Below are 15,790 nucleotides of genomic sequence, written 5' to 3' on the forward strand. Positions count from 1 at the left end.
CTCATTTTCCCCTGACCCCCCTACAGTATCCCTTTAACATAGCACCTAACGCAACGTCTTGGTGTGCAAGTAGCCTCAGTGGCTGTAGCTCCCAAGCGCTTTGAGGGCTGGAACCCACAAGGGCGTGTTTGTGAGCATTTAGGGAGCGCTTGAAAACTCTAGCGGTTTCCCAAAACACTCAGCTACTGTTAATGGTTTGCGCAGGACATGTAGCATTTTGTTGGCATTTGCGCTTCAATGTAAAGGATATCATCGCTGGCGTAATCGCTCATCAAAACCTGCACGGAGCGATTTTGCTAGCATTTTAGAGTTACTGCACACTGAAACAAAATTAATGTAAAGAACCAATCGGACTTTAAAACGCTAATTGCTACACAACCGCTGGCAAATTGATACACTTTTTAAAAAACGCTCCCTAAAAAGCTCATGAAATCGCTTACAAACTGCTCATACAAAACTCTAGCGATTGCGATTAGCGATAGCGTTTTTGTAGCGGGTTCCAGGCCTGAGCCTGACAGGAGGAAAGTGCTATAAAATGTTAGTAGTACACTGTAGCAACACACACCACTCGGCACTCAGTGCTATTTCTTGAAGGAGGACAGAGAGAAAAGCAAGCCTGCATAGGTCCTTTTAAACTTCACCTCTGCGTCTTCTATAGCAACATATACACAAAAGCAAAGGAACGTGCAGCCGGTACGGCGTAGTGCAGTCCCCTCACCCTGGTCACCCACACCCTGGCACACCTCAGCGCTGATACCTGCACCAGGTTTGATGTATCAAGATTGTTTGCATGCATGTATATGTTTGGCATCAGGACACAATAAATAAGAAAGCGGAACAAGGATACAGTTGCCCAGCTTGCTTTGATGTACTTTATGCTATAAAATGTTAGCATCCATTAGGATAGATGGAATGAAACGCTTCACGGCAGCTTTGTAGTTACCTAATTCAATTCTATACAGTTCTTACTTGGACATCCTTGGAATTAAGAGGATGCAACCACCACTGACTGTTCTTACTAACATTCTTACTTTTTCCTCGTAGAACAGGAAATCCATCAAACTACGGGACGATGGGACAGCCATTCCAGCCCAACTACCTCACCCATCCAGGTATGCTGGCTAATATTTACTGCGGACTCAGTAATGCAAGAACAGGTGCTAGGAATGTATTGAATATTAATTGTCAACTGGCAAGAAGCCATCCTGGGCACAGGTTGTCATTGCAACACGCGTTTATAATTGTGTGATTGCAAATTCTGTACAGCAGTGAAGTCAAGCCTCCTCTCCCTGGTGCCTGCTGGGTAGTTCACGGGGAAGGGAGAGGGGAAGCCGGGCCTCATTGTTCAATGGAATTGGCACCCGCACAGTAAGAAACAAATACTGGAACCAGGGCTGTGGCGTTGAGGAGTCTTGCGTACCTGGAGTCCGTGGTTTCCTAAACTGAGAAGTCAGATGATTTTATACCAACGCTACAGCCCTGGTAACTATAAGACTAAAGAGTTGGAGTCGAAGCAATTTTTGGCTACTTGGAGTTGGTGGTTTCATAAACTGAGGAGTTGGATGATTTTTGTATTGACACCTCAGACCTGACTGGAGCAAAGACCTGTCCCTGGGGGATTTCCTGGTGGATGAGAATGGATTTGGTTTGTCTGTTTGTCCATTTGCCAGTATTTGCAGCAGTGCCTTTGCCTGTCCATTCCCCTCCAGAAGTCTCTGATATGATGGTTTTTCATTTGTGTATATAAAGTTTATTCATTACTGTGTGGTAATCATTTGCCATTTGTGGCAATCGTTTTATGGGGGGGGGAGAGGTCCGTAAAGGTGTGTGTGTGTGTGTACCCTGGGTGGGGTAGGTCTACGAAGTTCATGGTTTACATGTATACATATATACTCTTCTTAGCTGTTCACATTTCTTCTAAAGGCTATGCGTCTTTTCACACTGCATCTGTTGTGGAAATAATGCTGTGTGTCAACTCGCTGCCTACACAATCTATGGGCCTGTTCAAATTACTGTGCTGTACCAGATAGCGTTTTTCTAACTTGCTGCATGCAACCTTTGCACTAACATGTATGGTTTAATGCGTGCATGTCCATTGCAGTTCACATGCATTATAACGCATGCAATATGCAACACACTGTGAATCCAGCCTATTTCTTTCTGACTACATCTGTGTGTTTCTTTGGACAGACTTGGATCGGGCCCCTCTACTCGCTGACTCCAGTGACTTTGTGGGAGGCAATATGCCATCCGCTGCTATGAATCCAGCTATGACTCCCTATCCTCCAGCTGTCACAGCGGCAGCTCATGCCATTGGCCCTGAGGGTCCCACAGCTCCTCCCCCTGAGTGGGCTGACTTTCCTGGATATGAGAACATGGGCACTGGTGATGATGGTAAGAGTATGTCTGTTGTCACATGACTTATTTGTTAGTACAAGCATTTGATTGGTTGTTTTTTTTTTTTTTTTTTTTTTTTTTTTTCCCCAAGCTCCATTTACATCAAATGAACCTAAAAATGCCTCAACTCTGATTTGTTATCATCTCATTGACCATCCCTAATTATAGTTTACCAACTACTTGGCATTTTGGCTCAGCAATTATAGCCCCCCCACAAAAAAAAAAAAAAAAATAGAGAAATTAAGACTATAAGGGAGCTCAGAGCTTACCGAGCTTACCCATATAACAGATATTTTTTGCCTAAAGTAGACAAAATGATGCTATAGAAACCAGCTTATAAACCACCACCATTAAAATCAAAGCTAAGCAGTCAAATCATCTGACCTGATGGCCTGAGACTGTTCCTTTAACCCATTAGCAGCTTCAGTAGCGTTATCTCGTTTGAGACCTCCATCGGCAGAATTCTTGGAATGCTTTGATCTCTCTCTACTAGCAGAAAATATAGAAACTGAAAGCAGAAGTCCTGTTATTGCCAAACACTGCCCCCTGGTGACAAGTGGCAATAAATACACATTACAGCAGTACTAATTAGAAGCAGGGAAATGTAACATTAAGAAAAAAGTGCTAAAATAAATTGGCCTGGAGCACTTGCAAGCCTCTAAATAAATTGGCTGCTAAAGGGTTAAGGAGTGCACTGCACTTAAACCAAATACTGGTATTTTAATAACCTCAGGCCCAGTTTACAGGATTATCCACTAAAGTACGACATTCACTGAGGGCTCGTTTCCACTATCGCGAATCTGCATGCGTCCAACGCATGCAGATTCGCACATGTAATGCAAGTGGATGGGCCTGTTTCCACTGTAGCGTTGTTGAGGTGCGTTTTTTTCAGCGGTAAAAAAACGCACAAAAGAGCCAACGAATTCGCCTGCGAGTGGAATGCATGCGAATCGCCGCTAATGTATTTAATAGAAAATTCGCATGCGGCTATGGTATGCGAATTTTCATGCGAATTCGCATAGGTACCAATGTAATTGAAAAAGGCAGTGACATGGTTAATTTCGCATATACCCTTACCTATGCGAATTCGCATGCGAATTCGCATGCGAATTCGAGGCAAAAAACGCGCAAAAATTCGCATCCGCATGCTAATTCATGGAATTTCAACAGCGGTGGAATCCAGGCGATTCTGCACCGCAATAGTGGAAACGAGCCCTGAAGGAATCCACTTTCAACCTTCTTCACGGGATGTGTGTCTAGCTGACACGCCTCTTAGTGTAATGCTGCAACGCACTCATTACTGCCACATATATGCGGAGTGTCAAACCTCCAACCACCCCAGCCAACTTGCAATATACAATGAAGGCCAATATGGCAACTCAAGAGCTACTGCCCTGTGTAGTAAGACAGCGGTCCTAGCCGTATGTCCCAGCAGGAAGGATCCCTGGATGTAACGGACTTCCCCACAACCCCCAGTTTGTCTCATATGATGGTTGGAGAAAAGCTCCGCTTTGACTTACTAGTAACTGTGTTTGTGTATGTAGACGTCATTTGGAACAAGGTCCATAACTCTTCCCTATGTGATGTACTTTCCTGGTGTCTCTCTATCAGCTGATGCCATGCTTCCTTCAGCATTCCTATCATGAGGCAAAGAAGCATACAGTTGGACTTTCCTGGTGATTTATGGTGGAGCACAAATTTTCATATTTTCTTGCACGACTGCAGTATTTTTACAAAACTTTTTTTTATAGACATTTCATGCACAACAATTATCTATTAAATGCATTTTAAAAGTGTGCCTGATCTTGAGGTTCAGGGCTCATTTCCACTATAGCGAATCCGCATGCGTTGTCCGCATGCGGATTCGCACAGCCAATACAAGTGGATGGGCCTGTTTCCACTTGTGCGGAGCGTTTTTGTGTGCGGGGAAAATCTGCACGGCACAGTCGTCAGAATTCGCTCCCCGCATACCGCTAAGCGAATCGATTTCGCATAGGAGGTGATGTTAATTTACACAGGCAGTGACATGGTTAAAATCGCCCACCTACTACCCTATGCGAAATCGCGGGAAAAAACGCATGCAAAATCGCACCCGCATGCAATTTCGTCTGCTGTGATTTCCTGGCGATTCCGCACCGCACAAGTGGAAATGCAGCCTAAAGCATAATCCATCTTTCCCCCAGATGCTGTGTGGTTGTGACATGTGACAGTAAAGTCCCGGGTACAGAATGTATTCCGTTTTGTGATCATGTGATTGCTAGTGAGCACAAGAATGATAGTATCAGCCTGTAATTTCGTTAAAGGAAATGTTTCATCATGAACAGGAAAATCTGTGGAACTGAACACCGATAACAGAGAGACCTTTCGGTTGTGTTGAGGTTTTGTGCAGAAACCATTACTCTAATTTTTTTTTTGTCCTGAATTAGTATTGAGAATGGTTTCTCAGATATCCTGTGTGTAACCTCCTTGGTGGTTCATTTTTTTCGCCAAGGAGGCTGCATTGCACTTTTTTTGTACAGTGTTTTTTTTTTTTTTTGTTTGTTTTTGTTTCATGTAGCTACCTGAGTGATAGCTACATGAAACGCCACTAGAGGGCGCAAGTGTCCCTCTAGTCCGATCGCCGCTGGCAACAGCAGCAAACAGGAGATTGCGTATAGAATGCGATCTCCTGTTTGGCTTCTCCTGTCGTTGGTCTGGGCTGCGCAGGGCTCTGGCATGGGGGCCTCTTCCACCGCTGCGTGTGGCCGATTGCCGCGCAGTGGCGCCAATCAAACTGTACGCACGGCTAGCAAAGTGCTAGCTGCGCGTACAGCACTTTACGGAATGGAAATTGCCCCACCAGCGACTGAGATATCCTCCGTGGCGGCTTACCCCAAGCTCAGCTCGGGGTTACCGGCAAGGAGGTTAAAAACATTTGCTTTAAATCTCTAATTTTCCAAGTTTTTATTCATAGAGCCATATTGGGCCATGCCTTGCATTGCTTAAAGGGAAGGTTCAGGGAGGGAGACAAAAAAATAAAAATCCATATCCACTTACCTGGGGCTTCCTCCAGCCCGTGGAAGGCAGGAGGTGCCCTCGCCGCCTCTCCGGTGGCCGACCAGACCTGGCCAGGTCGGGCTCTTCTGCGCTCCGACGGGCTCTTCTGCGTTCCACGTGGGCGCGCTGACGTCATCGGACGTCCTCCGGGCTGTACTGCGCAGGCGCAGAACTACTGCGCCTGCGCAGTACAGCCTGGAGGATGTCAGATGACGTCAGCGCGCCCCCGTGAGGCGCAGATTGGAGTGCAGAAGAGCCCGACCTGGCAGCCGGGCATGGCCAGGTCAAGTCAGCCACCGGAGACGACTGGGAGCCTCCGGAGCTGGAGGAAGCCCCAGGTAAGTGGATATGGATTTTTATTTTTTTGTCTCCCTCCCTGAACCTTCCCTTTAAGGCTAATCCAGCCAGAAGCAGTTGCTGTCTAGAAGATAAATTAGCAAGGCCGGATTTATACTTTTTGTGCCCTTAAAGGAGAACTGTAGAGAGAGGTGTATGGAGGCTGCCATATTTATTTTCCATTTAACCACTTGCCGACCGCGCACTCATACCGCGCGTCGGCAAAGTGGCAGCTGAAGGACCAGTGACGCAGTTCTGCGTCGCCGGCTGCAGGCTAATTAATCAGGAAGCAGCCGCTCACGCGAGCGGCTGCTTCCTGTCAATTCACGGCGGGGGGCTACGTGAATAGCCTGCGGGCCGCCGATCGCGGCTCGCAGGCTAAATGTAAACCCAAGCGGAAATAATCCGCTTTGTTTACATTGTACGGCGCTGCTGCGCAGCAGCGCCGTAAGGCAGATCGGCGATCCCCGGCCAATCAGCGGCTGGGGATCGCCGCCATGTGACGGGACGTCCTGTCACATGCTGCACAGGACGGATAGCGTCCTGTGCAGCCCCGATCACCAGGGGGCCAGGTAGGAGAGGGGGAAGCGGAATTTCGCCGCGGAGGGGGGCTTTGAGGTGCCCCCCCCCCCCCGCCAGCCACATGGAGGCAGGAGAGATCGGACCCCCCCAGCACATCATCCCACAAGGGGGGTGGTCTGATCTCTCTGCCTGGTGTTTGATCTGTGCTGGGGGCTGTAGAGCCCACCCAGCACAGATCACATAATTTAACGCTGGTCCTTAAGGGGGGGTAAAGGGTGGGTCCTCAAGTGGTTAAGCTATACGAGTTTCCTGGCTATCCTGCTGATCCTCTGCCTCTAATACTATCAGCCATAGACCCTGACCAAGCATGCAGCAGATCAGGTTTTACTGACAATTTTGACTGATCTGACAAGATTAGCTGCATGCTTGATTCTGGTTTGATTCAGCCACTACTTCGGCCAAATATTTCAGCAGGGCTGCCAGGCAACTAGTATTGCTTAAAAGGAAATCAATATGGCAGCCACCATATACCTCTCACTACAGTTCTCCTTTATGGTCCACACTTCAAAAGGATCCATTTTTGTAAACCATTTTTTTTTCTCTTTGTTTTGAGAGAAATGGCCTTTTTTGCAGCTACGTTTCCAGTCCGTGGAAACGGCCCCAGCCCGTGGTGGGCCGCCATGCTCACCTGGGTCCCCGCTCCCCCTCCAGTTAGTTTCAGCATAAAATCATGAATGTAACTGTATAGCCAAGTGGCGAAACGTCATTGCCGTCCACTGAACAACAGAGGGCGGCATTGCAGGAAGTGACGGGAAGTAAGTTCCCTGCTCGTCGCTTGGCTATACAGTTTAATATTTTAATGATGAAACTAGCTGGAGGGGGAGCGGGTAAGGGGGGACCCAGGTGAGGGGGTGACCCCCCTTCTCCCCGCCGCTGCCTCCCTTTCCTCCCTGGTGCCCCCCTCCCCTGGGACACAGAAAACGGATCAATTTCTGTGTCAAGTTATGCCTGTGTAGAGGGGAGTCCATTTTGTTATTGCTTTTCACTACCCCTCAGTGTATCCGGGGTCCATGAAAATGCAGCAGATCCGTGGTGGGTTTATTTTATTTATTTTTTTTTTTTTTGTGAAGGTGACTGCTATTTTTAACATTGGTGTCCGTGGTTCCGGTTTTGATCCTGGCTTAAAAACTGAGCCACGGATACGTTTTTACTACAAGTGTGAATCAGCCCTTAGGACAAGTATGTTGTAACACCACTTTCTTGTACCACAGTGCCCCACCTACTCCATGTGTAGCCCCCTCTTCCATGCGTATCCTCCATGTACAGCAGCACCTCTCTTTCATGAACAGCTCCCTTGAGCACCAGTTTCCATTTTCACGCGTTGTTCCCCATTTTCACCCTCCTCTTTCATATGTAGTAACTCCTTTCTCATGTCTAGTTGCCCCTTGGCCCGCAGCCGCCCAAGGCTCAGGCCTTTATGATCTTTCCAGAAATCATGCCCTATGAGTGAAATAGTATGGCTCTGTAAAATTAATAGGCTGTACACCACAGGTGTCGAACTCAAGTCCTTGAGAGCCGAGGTCCTCACAGATTTTTGGAACAGATCAAACTAATTGATGAGACTTTATCAGGAAAGGTATGGTTCATCAGGTAGAACACATTTCTCTTTCTCAGTCCATCCTAAACACTGGCATGGCCCTCAAGGACTGGCATTTGACACCTGTGCCGTAAACACACTGTAAACCAGCTGTTCTAGACGTGTGCTTAGCATTTCAGGGACATAAAGGAATGATTTGCATATTCACTCACTGAGCAGAAGTGATGCAATCATTGGTGTTCCTTTTTTGCTCACATGAGGCTCAAAAATTTGCAACTACTTTTAGTTTTAAAAAGGCAAATTTAGATTAAACGTTGAGTATATTTTAAAGTATAACTCCAGCTTAAGATATTTTTCATGTACCTCACTTCAGGTGCACTTCACTTAAAGCAGGAGGATAACCCTACTATGCCAGGGAAAAAGAACGAACACACACACCACACACACTGATCTTCTTACGTAACACATGTACTGTCCACGTTCTGACTTCAGTGAGTTTCATTTAGTAAATGAAAAGAATTCTGTTCCTGGTGGGAACCATGTCTTTTGCCCACAGTAAATACTGATGTAATTTCTTCCCTTAAATGTTTTTTCCTTTCTCCTCCAATCACTGAGTCACCTCAGCCTTGCTTGTAAAAAAAAAAATAGTGAGCAGTAGATCATGTTTCAGCTAGGCAGGGAAATAAAGGTAAGAGGAGGAGTATATTATAGATAAAAAGATTTCCTTCCCCCCACCCCCCCACCCCCAGCATGCAACTAAATGGCAATGGCTATTAAAGGGCCAGTGCTCCTAAGGTATGTGATAACTCCAAACCATAACAGCAGAAAAAGTTTTGAATGCAGGATTAGCATCTTTATCACTTAATACACTCAGACCAGTTGCTGTTGAAATTTGATTTTTTTTTTATGGTGACAATACCGCTTTAAATCAACCCCGAGGTGAAACTCAGGTAAATAAAAGGCATACTTGCCAAGAAGGAAGGCTCTGGATACAATAGAGGCTTCCCCTGTCCTCCTCATCACTGCCGCTGTTAGCCAGGACCCTCCAAAAGTTCCAGGCCATGGTCCATCCTGCACCGCCTTACCCGCACAGTGGCATGGAGTCACTCATGCATGCAGGCGCAGTACGGCCATGCTTGTGCTTGAAGAGGAGTGAGGCTCCGATCTTCTTTACGGCAAACCCTTGTCAGAGTACTTCAGGATGTCCGCACTCAACAACTAGGGACCAGAGGCCAGTGTGGGAAGCCTCTAAATGATTCAGAGGCTTTCCTCTTCTGGTAAGTATGCCTTTTTTTTGTTTTGTTTGTTAACCCACGGTTAAAGAGGAACTCCAATGAAAATAGTAAAAAATTGCTTAATTTTTTACAATAATTTATTTATAAATGATTTAGTCATTTAGTGTTTTCCCATTTTAAAATCTTTCCTCTCCCTTATTTTTCATTCTGACATAACATGGTGGCATTTTTACCGCTGGCAGGTGATGTCAGTGGAAGGAGATGCTGCTTGCTTTTTTTTTTTTTGGCAGTTGGACCCAGCTGTAAACAGCTGTTATTTCACACAATGCAAGAGGTTCACAGACAGGAAACTGTCAGGACCATGGTTCTGACATCCCACTGTAGGAGGGGTTTCACCACACTATCAGCCATACAGAGCCCCCTGATAATCCGTTTTTCAAAAAGAAAAATTTCTCATGGCAAAGGGGTATCAGCTACTGATTTGGATAAAGTTCAATTTTTGGTCACGGTTTCTCTTTAAGTACTGGTACATCCATAAATTGTACCACTTGAAATGTCAATGTGCTACCCTACTGGCTACTTTTCCCAGAACGCCATTTCGGACAGCACCCCTGGATGAGACTTGTCTCCCTCCCCACTGTGGACAGGAAACTGTTAAAAGAATTTGCATAAGCAATAGGCAGCCACATATAAGATACTACACCTGCCACAGTACCTCCAGTTTAGTTTCCTGTCCCGGACGGAAAGCACTATTGCCTTAATGTATCTGCCTCTGCAGGTTTATCCTTCAGAAGGAAAGTTTTGCAAGCTGTGGTCCCACCCTAAGGTTTTAACTCTTGTATATCGTCTCATCCTGGGGTGCTGTCCGAAATGACGTTCTGGGAAAGACCACTTTACTTACGGTAAAGTCTTTTCCAGTAGTCATGAGGACAGCACCCCTGCAATCCGCCCTTATTTGGGTAGGAAAGAGAAATAAGTTTGTGTAAGCATCATTAAATGTCCGTGTCATCTTTTTATTAACTGAGGTACTGTGGCAGGTGTAGTATCTTATATGTGGCTGCCTATTGCTTATGCAAATTCTTTTAACAGTTTCCTGTCCACAGTGGGGAGGGAGACAAGTCTTATCCAGGGGTGCTGTCCTCATGACTACTGGAAAAGACTTTACCGTAAGTAAAGTGGTCTTTCAGTTACGTTTATTTACATTACTCTGCCCCTTTCTGTTTTGAAGGAAGCCTGAAATGGATGGAATATGGGGCCAGGAAACTGGGGTTTTTGTCTTGAACGGGAGTAAATATGGTTGCCTTTGAGCTTCTCCTAAACTTAATTTTAATTTTCTTTTAACCTTTTTTATGAATACAGCAATAAACTGTTATATGCCCTCACTCCCACAGGTTGGTTTTCTTGTTTGAAGATCCAGCTCTAACCGTTATGAAGGAGATGCATGTGATTATTAATGGCACATTTAATTGATCTGTTCTCTTCTCTGGTAGGTGGTAAAGTCTCTCCTCCACCAAACCTGGGACCAATTTCTGGTGATGTGCCAATGCCGGCTGAAACCAACTGGACGTAAGCAATTTTGCAATTATTTTCTCAGCACCAGCTAATAATCAGTGTTTTGAGCATATAATTTGTTTTTATTTGACACACACACTGCTATATTACAGCAGCTGTTCAGGGATGACAAATCTCAAACCATTTAGTGGATGCATTTTATTTTGCACGTTTATGCAATACTGAGGGCATTGAATAATTTTATAACACAATTTTTTTTTCTACAGCCAGGCTTCTAATCTATTGTCCCTACAACAGTCTAAGGTTACTTTCAGGAGAGAAACTAACTTTAGACTGGTTTTAAGATCTAGAAGGTAACAGAGGTACAGTTTGACAGTTAAAGGTGATGGCAATCTAGTATAGCTTATCAGAATGTTACTTTTGCTTTGGCTAGTATGGAAAGGAGTTAAGGCCTTCAGTCTACACCCTACTGGGAGGATTGTCCAAGGGATGTCCATTGCTTTAATGAAAACCCTGGTGGTCCTGGGGGACAGGAAACATGTACTCCTATATTTTTTGCAGGAATTGTCTGGTTCTCTTAACATTACTGATGTACGTGCAGATTGAGGCAAGGGAAGGGTTCAACAAAAGGAATGACTGGGTCTCTACCTAGATTTTTGCAATAGTTGCAAATGTATTATAGTACCATAACCACAAATAACACAATGTTTTGGCCTGTGGGCCTATCTCAAGTGCCGAAACGCTGTTTTATTTGTGGTTATGGCACTACAATAAATTTGCAAATATTGTAAAGGCCCTGTCATTCCTTTTGTTGGCCTCTGGCTATTACACACCTTTTGGTGGATTCAGGTGTAGAGTGGTAGACTCCCTGGTAAACTGATTTAGCAATTTGAGCAGCAGGACCATTCGAAGGAAGGGTTCAGGACTCAGGAGTCGTGCTTCTATGAAGACAAAAACGCACAAAGAGAAACAATATTACCATTATAGTGTAATGGTTATAAGTAACGGGAGAGAAGTACAAAATGAAAAATTTTTTAAAACTGGGTAGAAAACCTGTCTTCATGTAGCATCGTGGTATCTCTCCAGAAACTAGTCCCTTGGCTGTAGGCGAACCTCAAAAGTGGGAGGAGAATCTTAAGTGCAAGGGGGTTTTTGTTGCACACTTAAAGAGACTCCGTAACAAAAATTGCATCCTGTTTTTTATCATCCTACAAGTTCAAAAAGCTATTCTAATGTGTTCTGGCTTACTGCAGCACTTTATACTATCACTGTCTCTGTAATAAATCAATGTATCTTTCCCCTGTCAGACTTGCCGGCCTGTGTCTGGAAGGCTGCCAAGTTCTTCAGTGTTGTGGTTCTGCTATGAACTCCCCCTTCCAGGCCCCTCTATGCACACTGCCTGTGTGTTATTTAGGATTAGAGCAGCTTCTCTCTTCTCTCTTATCTTTTACAAGCTGGATAAATCGTCCTCTGAGCTGGCTGGGCTTTCACATACTGAGGAATTACAGACAAAGGCAAAGCTGTTTGCAGGAAGAAACGAGCAGCCTGAAACTTCAGTGCATGAGAACAGGGGGAAAGAAACACACAAATGATCTCTTGATCATTTGTGTGTTTCTTTCCCCCTGTTCTCATGCACTGAAGTTTCAGGCTGCTCGTTTCTTCCTGCAAACAGCTTTTGTATACAGCCTGCTTGTGTATGAATGTATTTTCTATGTGTGGACACACTGTACATCAACCTACTTCCTGTTTTGGTGGCCATTTTGTTTGTTTATAAACAAACTTTTAAAAACTGTTTTTATCCACTTTTAATGCGGCGAGGAGCGGCTAAATTGTGTCAGAGGGTAATAGGAGATGTCCCCTAACGCACTGGTATGTTTACTTTTGTGCGATTAACAATACAGATTCTCTTTAAGGCACCTGTTCACACTCCAAGCTTCACACCTTGTCAATAAAATACCCTCAAAGACCACCAGACAGCCAGAAAATATGCAAAATAATTTTGATAGTACTTTGTCACCTACTTTGTGGTACCTTTTTTAATTGCAGAGTGCTGAAAAGTTATTTTAAAGAAAAGATTAAAAATTGCCCAGGAGAAAACTCAGTAGAAAAAGTTAATTGCATATAGGTAATTGTCTTTTAAGTGTACAACACAATCTTTATTCCTAACTGCTTTATCCTCATTAGGTAAGCCTCAATCACATTCTAAATGTGTGTTTTTTTGTTTTTTTTTTCTTCTACTTTTTACATATATTTTTTGTGGTGCCTCCTCTGCACCACCACTGTTGATTTGGCTGACTTTGTTTTAGCTTTGGTTTGTCATCTGGTGATCGGCACACTCAGATGTGGATTAATGCAAAAAAGGGCAAGGTAGCAGTATTGGCTCATCCTGCTTTTCACCTGCGTATTTGATCAGGTAATGGTGGGGCCCTAGATACTTGCTTATGTTGCCTTGTCTGTGAATTGGTTCTTGGTCCACTTTGTGCCTGAGTGGCTATCGTGTGTGATTCTCTTTGCAGAATTCCATTTATATCAGAGGACACAGCTCGGAAAGCTCTTCTGGATTATGCCAAGAATAAATGCTGCTATCGCACTGCCCCTGCAGTAGAGATGGACTTCCATGAACTGCAGCCTTACAACACGTATAGAGTGAGTACTCTGCTAGGCCCAATGTGTTGTTGCCTATCATAGTTTCTGCTGGTCTTGCTGAACCCAAGTGCTGGAACTCAAGTACCAAAATTTAACCACAGCATTAGCTTGACCTTTAAACGCAATAGCTGTGAGGGCAGTGAATATTTTACTGGGGGTGTTGTGTAACTGCTCATCTTATGATTTATTTGTAGTATCGCCTGGAGACCTTCGCAGAGTCCCGGTCATGCAAATGGGTGTCCAAGCCTTATAATGGTCAGTGTGTGTTGTTATGTATTTCTGAAGATGTTCTTTCTACACTTTTTTCTCCTTATTACATTTGTCTCTCTCTGTTCCCTCTTCTTCTTACCAATCCTTCACACTGACAATGTGGGACATTTATGAGAAGATCCTTTTTTTTTTTTTTTTTTTTTTTTTTTTTTTTTTTCCTTTCTTGCTCGCTCCGGCAGCGGTTGGATAGTGTAATGTGACATAGGAGACCTGGGCCCATATGCAATTCACTTTTTCACTTTTTCACCTGAGTTTTCTCCTAGGAGATAATTTTTCATCTTCAATTTAAAATAACTTTCCAGCACTTTTCAACTAAAGTACCAAAAAGTGGGTGAAAAAGTACTATCAAAATTATGTTGAGTATTTTCTTGCCTTCTGGTGGCATAAAAGGCATTTTATTGCCAAGTTTAAAAATATCAACTTGGAGAAAACTAAGGAGAAAAAGTGAATTGCATATGGGCCCTGGGGCCATATACAATTCACTTTTTCACCTGAGTTTTCTCCTACGAGATTATTTTTCATCTTCTATTTAAAATAACTTTCCAGTATTTTTCAACTAAAAAAGTTACAAAAAGTAATTGAAAAAGTGCTATCAAAATCATTTTAGTATTTTCTTGCTTGCTGATGGCTTAAAATGCATTGTATTGACAAATTCAAAAATATCACCTAGGAGAAAACTCAGGTGAAAAAGTGAATTGCATATGGCCCCTGGATTCTAATTTCAGCGCTTCTTATTCATTAAGCCAGCACCTATTTAGTAAGGAGTTCTTGGGCGAGACTCCCTAACATAGCTCCTGCCTACTGAGTGCTCTCTAGTGGCTGCTTGCAACCACTTTGAGTCTGACAGGAGAAAAGCACTATAATGCTGGAAATTATGGAATTATACTGGAATTATGATGACCTGCTTTACCTCACTGTCAGTAAATGAAGAGCAGTCACATACATTGTAGTGCACACACCATTGCAAGTCTTGAACCATGCCTTTCTATGTCTGGAAATGTGAGCTATCTCTGAAAAGGTCTTGTCCTGGCAGGTGAGACAGTGGACTCTACAGGGTATGGACCCCCTCCTATGCCCTGGCACATCCCCATTCCTGTACCGGCCATGTTCATTGATGACAAATTGGTCATGCCCGTTCCACACACGTCTTCTGTCAAGGTAATTATTGTGTTGGGAATGTCATTCTATGTTGATTTGTAGAATTCTAATGTGTACTCTGACACTTATTACATCGAGCATTGAACCACAAATACCAGTCTCTGCCCCAGAGGTGCTTTAGCCTCTTGAGGAGTCGGACCAGAGGTTTATACCCCCCTAGTGACTTTTTTTAATTTATTTTTTTATTTGCCACTTCACAACTTTAACTGTTTATTGCTCGGTCATACAACTTGGCACTCAAATTAAATGTACCTCCTTTTCTTCTTGCAAATATAACTTTCTGCTGCTAATTTTATTACATTTTTTTTTTTATTGATGAAAAAAGACCTAATTGCTGGGTCCTGCTGTGTTTAGTGACGGGAGCTCGCGCCCGTGCGAGTGAAGCTCCTGTCAAATCTTCCTCCTTGCAAGATGACACCATGTGGAATTGCGGAGGAACAACCGAGCCATCCTGCGTTAGATGGTCGGCAAGTGGTTAAGTCCCCACCACAATATACACATGATTTTTATTACCTATAAACACATTATCCAAGACCACTAATCCATTTACACTGGTATAAATCCTGGAGTATTTCAGTATCTCCTCCACAGTGACACGCACAAATCTGAAGGGAATCTGGGATAAGTTTGACACCCCAAAGATGAAACCTCTGGATTGCAAAAAACTCAGTCCCAAGGAGAAAGAGATAAATGCCATCTTGCTAGAGCCCTCTATGAAATTATTCCGGAAAAGCAACCACTTGCTGTTAAATTGCGTGCATCATTAGGTGAAGGAGGGGTGCTTGTCTGCAGTGGGGGATGCTGTTAATAGTGGTACCCTGTGTAGAACTAATATAATGGGTGCTTTAGGTGGTGAACATAGCTTGCTGTTGTAAAAAAACTTAAAGTGAACCTAAAATCAAGTGAAAGCAATGATTAACTCACCTGGGGCTTCCCTCAGCCCCCTGCAGCCGATCGGTGCCCTCGCAGCCCCGCTCCGATGGTCCAGGACCTGCCGGCGAACACTTCCGGTTTGGCCGTCACCGGCCAACAGGCATTGGAACGCGAGTGATTGTTCACGTTCCCAGCCTGTATATCGCCC

General features: G+C 44.2%; 1 protein-coding gene across 5 annotated transcripts in view; it reads left to right on the plus strand.

Moving 5' to 3' along the window:
* Nucleotides 1-15,790, plus strand: part of LOC137532517 (protein SSUH2 homolog) — a 72,258-nt gene that overhangs the window by 39,147 nt on the left and 17,321 nt on the right. For 4 of the 5 annotated variants that reach the window (XM_068253106.1, XM_068253105.1, XM_068253107.1 and 1 more), the window contains 6 exons: nucleotides 1,045-1,112; nucleotides 2,191-2,394; nucleotides 10,614-10,689; nucleotides 13,152-13,281; nucleotides 13,476-13,536; nucleotides 14,585-14,709. In XM_068253106.1, coding sequence (XP_068109207.1) covers nucleotides 1,073-1,112; nucleotides 2,191-2,394; nucleotides 10,614-10,689; nucleotides 13,152-13,281; nucleotides 13,476-13,536; nucleotides 14,585-14,709 — 636 coding nt within the window. In that variant the 5' untranslated portion in view covers nucleotides 1,045-1,072. The remainder of the gene's footprint in view (nucleotides 1-1,044; nucleotides 1,113-2,190; nucleotides 2,395-10,613; nucleotides 10,690-13,151; nucleotides 13,282-13,475; nucleotides 13,537-14,584; nucleotides 14,710-15,790) is intronic. The other variant, XM_068253104.1, reaches the window with a different exon arrangement.

Source organism: Hyperolius riggenbachi, chromosome 9 (genome assembly GCF_040937935.1).
Source record: "Hyperolius riggenbachi isolate aHypRig1 chromosome 9, aHypRig1.pri, whole genome shotgun sequence".
In the NCBI taxonomy this organism is placed as follows: domain Eukaryota; kingdom Metazoa; phylum Chordata; class Amphibia; order Anura; family Hyperoliidae; genus Hyperolius; species Hyperolius riggenbachi.